The following is a 12,095-nucleotide window of genomic DNA, read 5'->3' as shown; positions in this document are numbered from 1 at the left end:
CACATAAAAATGCACACTTTCACTCCTGGGTTTGTCACATTATCTACAGCCATCACTTACAAACATGTATTAAGCGCACAAAAACACGTTGCAGTACTCGGTGGCTACTTCCAAAGAGTTTTGACGTGATGATCGCGACAGGTTCACGGGACTGCTACACAAAACCGCCTCCCCCCCCCAACACACACACAGTATTATTGTATAATAGCAACTATTCTGCATGGAGGGGGGTCACACGTGTAACCCTAAGCTGCACTTTACGCACTATCCTGTTCAGCAGCAGCCCCGTTAACATAAAGATGTGAGCTGCTGCCGACGACGTTAACCCCGTTAATTTCAAAGCGGAAACTTCCAGAGAGGAATTCATTAACATGCCGAGCAGCAAACTTCGCATCCCGTCGATCGCAACCTACAACCCACAGTAACAGCAGAGGTCACCGCTTCGGGAGCATCAGTCAAAACTGGTCGCTTTCACTGCAGACGCCATGAAGGCAGCATCATTAAAAATAATAATAATTAAAATAATAATAATAATAAAGAAATAAAACGTAGAAGAAGACAGAGAAAGCGCCTACCGTACAGCCACGGAGCTGGGCCGGCGCCTTATTTAGACGGAGGAAGAAGCCCTGAGAGTGGATCAGGAGAGAGTGGATGCAGCTGTGAGCAGCGGACTGCCTACCTTTGGAGGCGGAGTGAGAAAAAAGGAGAAAAAAAGCCCGCCTGTGTAACCTTGGCTTGGCCGGGTCTGGGCACAATGTGCAGCCTTGTCGCTCACAGTGGAAAATAGTGGGAGGAACACGCAGATTGGCCCATTGCCCCGCAGGAGGGCTACAGCCACGAGGTGACCCGATGCGTTGCAACTGCACACGCAGGAAAAAGGGAAAGAAGATGACATGCAGGTTTTCTGTACCTTCCTGTAACTTTATTACAAAGTCACATTCATTAGAAGGGAGAATTGGGTCGTTGCAGATTTTATTTCTCATCAGTGGGAAACATATTTGAAGTAGAAATGAAGTAGAAATAATTGAAGCCACACGTGACGTTTATGGTTTAAAGACACGAGTTATGTCACAGGTTTTTACTGCTGGTCAAAGGGGCGCTCGTTCGTGCATCGTGATTTTTTTTTTAAAGCTTTGCACTATGCCAAGGAGTCAGGCTTCTGATCAGGCATCATTTAATCTGTATCAAAGATCACTTCTGATGTAGAAAAAAAATCCTCCTGTCGCAGGAGACTTTAAAAAAAAATCTTTTCTTTAAGTGTCTAAATCAGGGGAGTTAAACATAAGGTTTGGGGGCCAGAATCAGCCCAGCAAAGACTCGAGTTTGGCCCACTAGAAGGCTGTGGAAATATGACAGATGGCATTATATTTAGATTTTTGTTGTATTTTCATAGCTTTTTACAGCTTTTCCTAAGTAATAGATAAAATAATATCAGTTAAAACACAGAAAATCCCCGTTTTTTTTACATTTCTTTCTTCTTCTTTTGTTTTTTTCCAGTGAGTCCACGGGAAAAGGGGACATTTTTTGCGAATTAATGTGAATTACTCTCGCGCTCACTTGAAATCAAAGTGAGTTGACGTGGCCCACTATGTAAAATGAGTTTGACATCCCTGGTCTAGTTTACAACTGTTTTTATGACCTGTCATAATAAAGACACTCTTTCATTGTCTTTCTCTCTCTTTTGAAATGAAATATTTTGCAAATATATAATCAGTGTGTTTAGTGATGGTGTACAGTTCACTGAAAGTTTCCTTGACTTGCACAGAGCTAGCTGCAGTAAATGCTACACTCAGAGGTAATTCTTGCTGAATGACATTTAATATTGTGCATGTGGCTGCTGAGCTAAGCGTACTTGAAGTATGGCTGTGTGCTCACTATGCGTTTTTAATAAAAAACAGCTTTTTCTTTCTTTCTTTCTTCTCCTTACAGTTATGACTGGATGCTTGCAGGGTAAACAGGATATTTATGCATACCTCACACCCATCTCTTTTAAGAGATCAGTAGGTCCATAAAGCACAGACACAGTCCCAAACAATCCCACATGTTTAGCCACATCTAAATGGGTTGAGAGAAAAACCTTTGGTGAGCATCACTTATGAGGAGTTTACAGCACAGCACAACATAAACCACAGTGGTGCTGTGGTTTATGTTGGATTTTGAACTTTTTTGACTCAGTTATTAGTTTTTATATTGTTTAATTACTTTTATAATTCACCAGTAACACTTTCCAGGTCATACTTTAATTTTTTTTCTTAATTTTTTTAAAAGAAAAAGAAAACACATTTATCCAATTTGTCATTAATAAGTACTCAGTTCACACTGATACAGACACACTCGCAGAAACACCCTTTGGCCATTGAACGTTCCACCAGAATTTAAAATCCTTCTCCTCACATACAAGGTCTTGAATAATCAGGCCCCACCTTATCTTAGAGACCTCACAGTATCATATCACCCCAACAGAGCTTGTCACTCTCAGACTGTGGGCTTACTTATGGTTTCTTGGGTATTTAAAAGTAGAATGTGAGGCAGAGCCTTCAGCTTTTAGGTCCCTCCTTATGGAACCAGCTTCCAGTCCTCCCTTAGTTACACTGGAAAAGGCCTAGGCTGCTGGGGACTTCCCATGATGCACTGAGCTTCACTCACCTCTTTTCACTCTCTGTGTCTATATACGCCACTCTGGATTTAATCATACATTATTATTAATCTCTGGCTCACTTGTGTGCCCTTTGTCCTGCCTCTGTCCCCTCATCCCCAACTGATCGTGGCAGATGGATGCCCCTCCCTGAGCCTGGCTCTTCCAGAGGTATCGTCCTGTTAAAAGGATGTTTTTCTTTCCCACTGTTGCCAAGTGCTTGTTACTGTAGATATAAAGCACTATGAGGTGACTGCTGTTGTGATTTGATGCCATATAAATAAAAGTGAACTGAATCAGTGATGATTATGTGGGCTTTTTTTCCTGCTTATTGATAAAGCTTGTGTCATACTGCCCAAAGTGAGACAACAGAAAGAAGCTGTAAGCATACAACTAACAGATTTATCTGATATAGCATGCATGTTAACAACCAGAAAAACTAAAAATTAGTTGAAGTTAAGTTTCTGATCTGATCAACATCAAAACTCCTTTTTAATCTGTTTTTGGTCTTCGTATAATCCTAAAGGAAACAATGGTGTCTTTGTCTAAACGCTCCGGTAATTTTCCACTAATTTTTTGTAAGCATCCATGCTTTCCTTTTTCCTTTTAAATTTATAAATAAAGAAGTTTCTTTCCCTGAATTTGACCCTTCCCAATGGTTTGGAAAAGGGTGTGTACACGTCTGCCTTCTGCTGATAGAAACCCTGCTGATCAGAGTGGGGGCGGAGACTATAACCCCTCCCCCAAAAAAACAAAAACAAAAAAAACAACCCATGAGTTGGAATGCCATTAAGAAAAGCCTTACTCTTTGTTGTTACAATCACAGGATAGAATGTTGTTGTATTATCACAACAGGAAGGCTAGAAAAGCTGCAGTTCAACCGATGGCCACTATGATTACAGCTTAAAACATCTTTCGTCGTCATTATGGTCCCTTTTAATTTAATCCCCCCTAATAATCATTTTAGAAGTTTTTCTGTATAATCACTGGTCAACCTGTAATATTTTGAAGACCTGCTACTGGTTACTGAACGACCGCTGTTTCCACAAAGAGACCTAACATTGATTGCAGCACATCATCATGCCAACAGCACATTAGCTGCAGATTACTGTCAGAAGAGCATGATTGTCCTCTTGCTATGAGTACACAGTGTGAACCTGATATTTGTGCACAGCCTATAATCGTGCATCAATTCAGACCAGGGCATTTTATTTTAAAGAGAACATTGGGTCCCAGGGCTTTGATTTCTTTTGCAGGATAAGTAGGCCTGTACCAACCACAATCGTTATCTTTATCCTGGAGGTCAAACCGAGGTAATGCTCTCATCTGTCACTGTTGTGTGAAACGCTGGTTCAATACCACCATCTTGTGGGTGACAAGGTTCAGGACTTCTACAACAGAAGGTGACCAAAACAGAAAAAATATTGAAACACGCACTATTCCTTAAAAGGTCAACTCTAGAGCTGTTATTACTTCACTGCAAAGTGTAGGTTGGGTCCAAGGCTTCTGCATCATATTTGAGCAAAATGAAATGGGACTCCATTAAATATAAACCCATGAGCTTACTGTTGCACAGATTTATTTTAAAACAGCATCAGATTGCAAACAATTGTTTACCACTTGAATGCAACACCAAATTTAAAGGTCCCACTACAACGTCAGCCAGTTCATTCTCATTCCACGGGGGGAATCTGATAATGAGGTTTTTGTCAAAGTTGGCGGTGTGTCACATGAGACAGGTCAGTCACATCTAGTCCATCTTTTTTTTTTTTTTTTTAAATTTGCCTCCACATTGCAGGGTTACCACTGCAAAGGGATTCACGTCCTCCCAACACAAAAACAGTTAATGCCCGCATATGATCAAGTAGTTTCACTTTAGTGCCTATATGCGACAGAGTACTGAATGGTTCTCACTCAAACACATCCCCCAACCAACAAGTGATAGTAAACAAAACAAAAACAAAATAAAAAACAGAAACAAGTGAAAAAGTAATCTGAGTGGGGGGGAAGAAAGTGAACTTCATGATCTCCAGGCTGACAAACCTGCCCCAGATGTTGTAGATCTCACGGTCCTCTCACATTGAGTACCACCACCAAACAATACATTGTGCGTTACTATGACTGGCAGTCAACGGTATCTGATTTATAACCTCCCCGGGATGAGAACGCATTGGGTCAGCAGAGCAAAGCAAACATGTCATATAAATGTATTTTAAAAAGGCAAAAAGAAAAAGTTGTGTTAATGTTTTAAAGAGCTGAAGTACAGTATTTACAGGAGATTAAAAGCAGACTACTGTACAACTCTTTGCTACATTTACATTCTCACAGATAGGCTTAATTTCCAGATAAAAATAAATACACATCTGATTTCTATTACCCTTTGCATGTCTTATTGCTCATCTATTAAAATAACATTGTAATCATAAAAATCTCATACAGTATATACACACACACACACACACACACACATATGTCTGAAGCAGGTGCATTTCTTTACATTACACACATGCCGGTTTGCATTCTCATATGATTGGACCTCTTCTGTTCCGAGCCACACTTTTGGTCTTTCTTTACATGCATGTTTGTATCATCTACAATATTTTTTCCCCTCCTCTCTCGTTTACTGGGATCTGTTAACTGGGTTGCCAATGAGCTCAGGGCACTGCTCCTCTCCTTTAGCAATCCTGTCGCACTTTCTGAGCAGGTCGTAGTTGATCTTGTCGGTTATGATGCTGTCCTGCTTGTAGTCGGGGTGCTTCGCGACAAATTCCCTCATCCACTTGGCCATGGTCATCAGTTCACCTATTTAACATCAGGAGAAGTCGTTTAGGGAGCGTTATAAGGAGAAAAATGCTTTTGCTTATGAGACTACTCAGTATTAACCTTTTAATGACACTTTACCTGAGGCACGTTTCTTTATGAGCTTCAGATAATTCAAGATGGTGCACCTGGTGTCCACATCCACCTCCATGTTTTCCAGGTAGCAGTTAAGTATTGGGATAAGCCCTTGAAATACTCCCTCCTGATGATTGAAAAAAGAAAAGAAAAAAAGAAACAAAATGCTGAAGTCTCCTCAGCAGGATAGAAAAAGAAAACTTAAACTACTGCAACTACAAACCCTTCCAGATTATTTCAAGAGATTTAAAAACAGATACCCTTGCGGCCAAAATTTTTAATATTGTAAATGTCTCTCTTTTATTTGTATAACAAAGCTCCTTTAAAATTGGATAACTCAAGTCTGCGGGTTTCATTTCATCTACATGCATCTGCAAACAATGTTTTCTTCACAGGCAGAAATATTGTTCCTCCATCTCCATCCCAGAGTTTGGCTACTAAAATACATCTGCATGTTAGTTTTAATCAATACGATGATAACTGAGGGCAGCTTTATTGTCTTATCACTTGTATAGTGCTCCATCCAAAAGCTGGTTCATGAATAATGACAACTTATAGTTGAGAACATCATCAGGGTTTTAAAATCAATAAAATTCAACTCTGTTCAATTCATTTTTATTTGTGTAATAGTCAAATCAGTGCTCTGTATACTCTAAGGTAAAGACCCTATCAGAAAGAAAACCCCAATAATCCTCTAGCACTTGGTGACAGTGGGAAGGAAAAACTCCCTTTAACAGGAAAAAACCCCTCTTAAGTGCCTTGCAATAACTGCTATTGGAGTTTGGCATCATAAATCTAGGAATCCCTTTTCTATTCTTCTGAATCAACTTCTCAGGGAAATGGCTAATTTACTGGGTTTGTTGTTGAAGCAGTGGTTATCGAAGCAAAAATGAACTCTTCTCTCTGCAGGTCCTCATTTTTGTCTAGAGATACAATCCCCCCCAGCTCAGTCACGGTCTGATGAAAGTCAGTTGTCGTCTAATGCATTTTTGCTCTTCACAGCAACGGTTAACCTGCATGCAACTAATGCCTCAAACGTGACTGGCCTATACTTGCACTACAAGTATAAATCTGTCATTACAGACTGAAAACAGGATTTTAAAAAAAAGTAAGTTAAAAATAAAAAGAAAGAAGGGATCGTGACTTAAAAAAGGTGAACTGAAATAAAATGACAGATACGGTCGTTCAACATCATTTTCCTATTGAGTCATTACTACCAGCATAGCTCACACGTCATGTGCAGGAGAATAACTCACCTTTCCATTGATGATTGTGTCAATGCTCATCAGTGTGTACTCCTCATTGGCACCATCAGACTCCAAGCCGTTTTGAGCAGACGCAGTGCCATCGAGCACCGGGTTGCAGCCTGCAAAATAAATATATCAGCTGCTTCAGTCTGAGGCCTTGACAACAAGCGCAGATCCAAAGATAAGCTGTTTTTTTTTTAAAGCACCTTTAAAGATGTCCTTGCGGAAGTAAAACATGCCTTCCTGGACAGCGTTTCTCTTCTGCGCGACCTTCATGTTTTCATCCACCTAATAAAAGACACTTCCTGTATCAGATCTCTGTGTACAAAAATTCACAACCCTACTCACTGGTTAATTTCCTTTTTTAGAAAAAGAACTGTGGGGTTGTTATCACCTTTGACAGCGGGATTATGAAGTCCAGTTTGTAGGACAGGATCACACGGGTCAGCAGGACCACAAACACCACATATGCAGCGTTTTCAAAGTCAGTGAGCTGCACCTGGAAAGAAAGGGCAAAAAATAAATAAATAAATAAATTAAAAAAAATAATAAGACAACTCACCACATCACTGAATTTGAAAGCAGATTACAACAAAACAGTCAAAGAGGTGAGCAGTACCTCCATGGGGCGGAACTCGACTCTCCAGCCGATATCAGAGTTTGGAGGGGGAGGTTTGAACCTCATCGTCTGCCAGTTGGTTGATTGGAGGTTCTGCAAGAAGTCTGAATGAATATTCGTGTACACTGCAGCCATGTGTATACTGCATTTTTACATGCAGGTGGCCCTCTTCTAAAAAAATCATTTAAATTCTCACCTCAAAGTGATCGGACTCGTTCTCGTCATCCAAGTGTATTTTCTCCTCAAAGACAGAGAGTGGGTCTCGTATAAAAAGATGCGCTATGTGCTGGGCCAGGAGCTTGTCGATGCCTATTCACACAGAATGCATTATTCATTTCATTACTGCGCGATCATCTCGTTTAGAATTTCCCCCGTGGCTAAAACGTTTGTATTTTCAGAATCAGTACCTGCACTCAGCAGCTGCTTGTAGATCTCCTCGTCTATCGTCAAATCAATGTCATTGTACTTTTCCCCACAGCAGGACAGGTAGCTGTCAATGGAATCATACCTCGACTTGAAGATCCTGTATTTGTTGTTTTTTAAAGGCTGCAAGGAAAGAAAAACATTTCGTTACTGCTTCACTTTCACTTCAACAAACTATAATGAAAAGTAACTTAGTAATGAAAATAAAAAGTTGGCTCTTTACAAGGTTAGATGAGAAGCATCATAAGCATAAGATAAAGGGGGGAAAAAAAAGCAGTTAGTAAAGTAGTAGTTGATGACAAGAAATTTACAGCAGAAATTTGTGTTTGACTAAAACCTATTTTAAATCCACTACTGCCACTTGATAGGACTCAGCACAACACTCAAACTGCATAGACCATCAGTGGTCCTCTGGCCATTTTACTATACATATTTATCATTTAAGTTACAACAGCCATCACTACAAATTATTTTTAAACACATGTAAGAAAGTCTGTATAATCTGAAATCTGAGCATACTCAGTCACTGCAGTGGTTATAATACAACTTCCAGTGTTTTGTTCCTTGCACCTTTATGCAAAAGCATTATGCAAAAGCAGAAATGCATCTTAGTTTGGCCTCTACACACAGATGTGACACTGCACTTCATTATAGGAGGAACGACGAGAGATTAGTTTCCAGGAAGCATGAAAGCACATGATGCAACACATGACTGACATAAACTTTACAAATAAAAGGGTCAAGCCATGATGTAGAGCGCCTACTGTCACTACTGACACCAGCTGGACTAGAAATACTAGAAATACAGTGAGTAAATAAAGCTACTCACTTTCATTCGAGGTTTTTAAATCTGATCAGTACACTGAACTAAAATGACGGCCTGAACTGGGTTTTCTGAGCTCAGCTCATCTGGCATCATCAAGCATGAAAAGGTTATGCTGACCTGCAGCTCACGCACTCTTTGCAGTTAGTTTCACAGTCTCATATCATATTAAACTGCTTGAAAGCACTGTCAGAAAACTGCACTCAAAAGAAAAAAAAGCATTCAAACTTTGTTGGGAAATCTCCCCAGTAACTTAGTTTCACCATTGCACTCGGGTTACTTCCGTGGATCTCAAGAGCTAATGACTTTAGATGTCAGAAACAGGAACACAAAAAGCCCCTTTTAAATCCAACAACTCACCAGAAGTCTGCCTCTACAAATGAATAAAACACATTTATAAAGTCATGGCTACTCCTGGCCGTTTTCAGGTCCACCTGCTCACCTTTAGCCCACGCTCCTCCTGCGTCCTGTCGTCCACCGAAGCAGAAATAACTCCCCAGCGACAGTCGATGTCTGACACATGGCCTCTGTAGAAGGGTGAGGCTGCACTCAGTGCCATCTGGTAAAGAGTGAAAACTCTCTTTAGTGCGTTTAAAGGAAATGTGGGTTCAAATAAATAAAATCGATGCAAATTTGTTAAAAAAAACAAAAACAAAACAACCCAACAAAAAACGAGCAACCTCCTTAAATAGCTGTTAAGAACCCAACAGCGCTTCAGAGCTTCTAACAAATCAAATGAATGCATATCAAAGAGGTGACTGCATCAACAAAATACCAAAAATTTGCATAAATATGTATTTATAACACTTGGTTTGTTTGCAGGTTTTACTATTTGCATTCCCCTGCATGGAGTGTGCATCTACTGTAGAGCCACAGACAGTGTTTATTTACAGCATCCATTATGTCAGTGTGGTCTGTTTTTGGCTTCTTAGACGTCACATCTACTATAGCACAGCAAAAACTGCAGGTTCTACAGCTGCTACAGCATCAAGCGCATAAATAGCTTGATAAGCAGTTGAAACAGTCCTGCTGAGAATGAGGTCAGTTACGGAAACATAATATATGACAGGAAGCAAGCGTTTTGTTTATCCACTCACCACAATGGGGCAGAATGTTGCTAGTTGGTCATAAAGATACCTTGCCTCATCAATGCTGCAAGCCTGGAATGTCACCTGCAAAAGCATCGTAAAAATAGGATGAAGTACACTTATAAGTTACTTATTAGGAATGTGAAGCTGACAAAGACAACCAGACGTGGCACGCTGCTTGGTCAGTTCATTCACTACCTGCAGACAGCAGTTGCCCATGCCGAAGCCCATGGCATCCATGTAGATATGGTCAGGCAGAGCCGCCCTCGCTGCTTCGCCATCATCCTCAGGAAACTCTTCCACAAACGGAGATGGAGTGCACTTGTCTTTGAAAACTAAAGAAATTTGGTCACATGCATTTATTCCACAATGTCTTAAAGGCAAATGAATCGCATAAAAATCCCCAAAAAACTTTAACTCCATTTACAGTAGCTTACAGATTCCACATTACAGATGTGTTCGACTCTGACCACATCTACAGGTCGCAATTGTTGCTTATCACAAAAACAATAATATAAAAATATCCTCAATTCAGTCAGACTTACTTGGCACATTTATTACAACTTTTTCTCCCCTTCTGTGACGTATGTTTCTGGTTAGAGTGCTGAAAAAAAACCCGTAAAAAATGCAAGTAAAATGTATTTATTTATACAGCACTTTTCACAGATTCAAAAATAATAATAATAAAGTGCTACACAATAAAAACACAAGAAGCAAAAGTATGACATCACAATCTAAAACGTAATAAAAATCACATGTAACCATGCAGATATTTCCTGTCCATCAGTTTCTGATCCATTTTGCTCAACTAACTCCAAAATTTCTAATCAAACACATCTAAACTCTGCTGACATTACAACCATGAAGCCTACCTGAATCTCGGGTGTCTGTTGATGGCTTCATCGGGGAAAAACAGCGACTTGGACACTCCTGTTTCAACAGGAGTTGGTCGGTACTCTGGTTTGGTGAAACCCGGGCAGCCTAACCTGAACAAAACCATCACATAACGCAACATTAAAAAGCTGCGGCTGACATTTATTAGAACAATCCCATATCAGCTTATAGATTCACATTTGTATTGACTTCCTTTATGTGGGTAAAAACCTCTGATCAGTATAAACTGAAGCACCTTGGAAATGCGGTGACGGTGCAGAGAGTTTCTTTTGGGTTCAGGACAGATGACGCCTCGCGCCGCCTCTTCCTCATGTTGCCCTCAACAGTGTTGAACTCTGACATTGTCCCGCCGTATGGCTGACCTGGAGTTCCCTCGATCATGTAGCTACCATACTCTGGTCTCCACAGTGTGGGGTGACTGCAAAAACACACAAAGTGTATTATTAAGCTACAACACTTAGAGTTCAGGCTGGAAAAAAGGCCCCTGGTTTCAGTATCACGATGACCTTTCTGATTAAATAAACGGACCGCTCTCCCTTTATCATACGTCGGGCGTAATCCTGGCGGTGGCAAATGAACGCGACACATTTGTGCTTCTGAGCCTGCTCTTTGGTGTGTGCGACAGAGGGGCAGTAATGAGGAATGCATCAGCTCTACTATTCCCACTGTCACTGGTATTTCCCCTGGGTGAAGTTGGCTACACAGATTTAGACCGACGTCATGGGCTGCAAGCAAACATAACACTCAGGAGCCTGTACAAACACATTTACAGCGACTGCAGAGATGGCACTACAGATTAGACATGCAAACAGTATTCCCAGGAGGAGCTCATCAGGGGGGAAATACCTTGGCATCACCTTGGAGATGTCAGTCAGTCATCAACAAAACTTTTGTAACAGATTAATTTCCGCGTCACATATTTTTAAAGCCACCTAAACGACGCTAAAAAAGGGCACATCACAGAAACACTGTGCTGTACATTTTTTTGTTTTTAACAAGTGTGCTACGCACCCTTTTCTTGTGCTGCAATATTAATTGAACTATTGAGCAGAAAGACTGGAAGATTCAAGCTTTGGTACCATGTGCAGGGAGCCTGTGGGGCTGTGCCAAAATCAAACAGAATAACTCAAAGCTCTGAGTCGGGGAGATGTGTCTCTTCCAGTTAACTGCTTGTGCAAAGACAATGTGATCAACAGAGAGTCTCTGTGCATGTTCTGTATGGACACTTTTTTATTTTTATAACCTTAGGTTAAAAACTTCTGATGAGATAAAACAAGACAACCATGTTTGACTGTTTAAGACTGTAGTTTTTAGAGTGTATAGTAAAAAAAAAAAAAAAAAGTTAATCTGAGATCATATTAGTAAAAAAAAACAAAAAAACTACTGATCTCAGGAGCGTTTCACAGCAAAAATACTCACGATTTCTGTTAATGGCACCAACTTGTGTGATTTGAGGAAAAACAAAAACAAA

At 40.3% G+C, this 12,095-nt stretch overlaps 2 protein-coding genes across 2 annotated transcripts in view; both read right to left on the bottom strand.

The window, feature by feature from the left end:
- elovl5 (ELOVL fatty acid elongase 5) overlaps nucleotides 1-839 on the bottom strand; it is a 14,840-nt gene extending 14,001 nt beyond the window's left edge. The window contains exon 1 of the mRNA XM_005737159.2: nucleotides 576-839. The gene's annotated coding sequence lies outside the window, so the exon portion shown is untranslated. The remainder of the gene's footprint in view (nucleotides 1-575) is intronic.
- Nucleotides 840-5,093: 4,254 nt separating this feature from the next.
- The window catches only part of gclc (glutamate-cysteine ligase, catalytic subunit), a 10,847-nt gene continuing 3,845 nt past the window's right edge, over nucleotides 5,094-12,095 (bottom strand). The window contains exons 3-16 of the mRNA XM_005737157.1: nucleotides 10,860-11,042; nucleotides 10,603-10,716; nucleotides 10,276-10,334; nucleotides 9,929-10,065; nucleotides 9,740-9,814; nucleotides 9,085-9,201; nucleotides 7,804-7,942; nucleotides 7,593-7,705; nucleotides 7,397-7,489; nucleotides 7,172-7,276; nucleotides 6,984-7,065; nucleotides 6,787-6,896; nucleotides 5,537-5,657; nucleotides 5,094-5,437 (exon numbers count right to left, since the gene is read on the bottom strand). Of these exons, the coding sequence (XP_005737214.1) occupies nucleotides 5,256-5,437; nucleotides 5,537-5,657; nucleotides 6,787-6,896; nucleotides 6,984-7,065; nucleotides 7,172-7,276; nucleotides 7,397-7,489; nucleotides 7,593-7,705; nucleotides 7,804-7,942; nucleotides 9,085-9,201; nucleotides 9,740-9,814; nucleotides 9,929-10,065; nucleotides 10,276-10,334; nucleotides 10,603-10,716; nucleotides 10,860-11,042 (1,630 nt within the window). The 3' untranslated portion in view covers nucleotides 5,094-5,255. The remainder of the gene's footprint in view (nucleotides 5,438-5,536; nucleotides 5,658-6,786; nucleotides 6,897-6,983; nucleotides 7,066-7,171; nucleotides 7,277-7,396; nucleotides 7,490-7,592; nucleotides 7,706-7,803; nucleotides 7,943-9,084; nucleotides 9,202-9,739; nucleotides 9,815-9,928; nucleotides 10,066-10,275; nucleotides 10,335-10,602; nucleotides 10,717-10,859; nucleotides 11,043-12,095) is intronic.

This window comes from Pundamilia nyererei, unplaced genomic scaffold (genome assembly GCF_000239375.1).
Source record: "Pundamilia nyererei isolate P.nyererei 1_Seehausen unplaced genomic scaffold, PunNye1.0 scaffold00073, whole genome shotgun sequence".
Classification (NCBI taxonomy): domain Eukaryota; kingdom Metazoa; phylum Chordata; class Actinopteri; order Cichliformes; family Cichlidae; genus Pundamilia; species Pundamilia nyererei.
The sequence above is the reverse complement of the archived record's forward strand: the minus strand, read 5'-3'. Positions and strand labels throughout refer to the sequence as shown.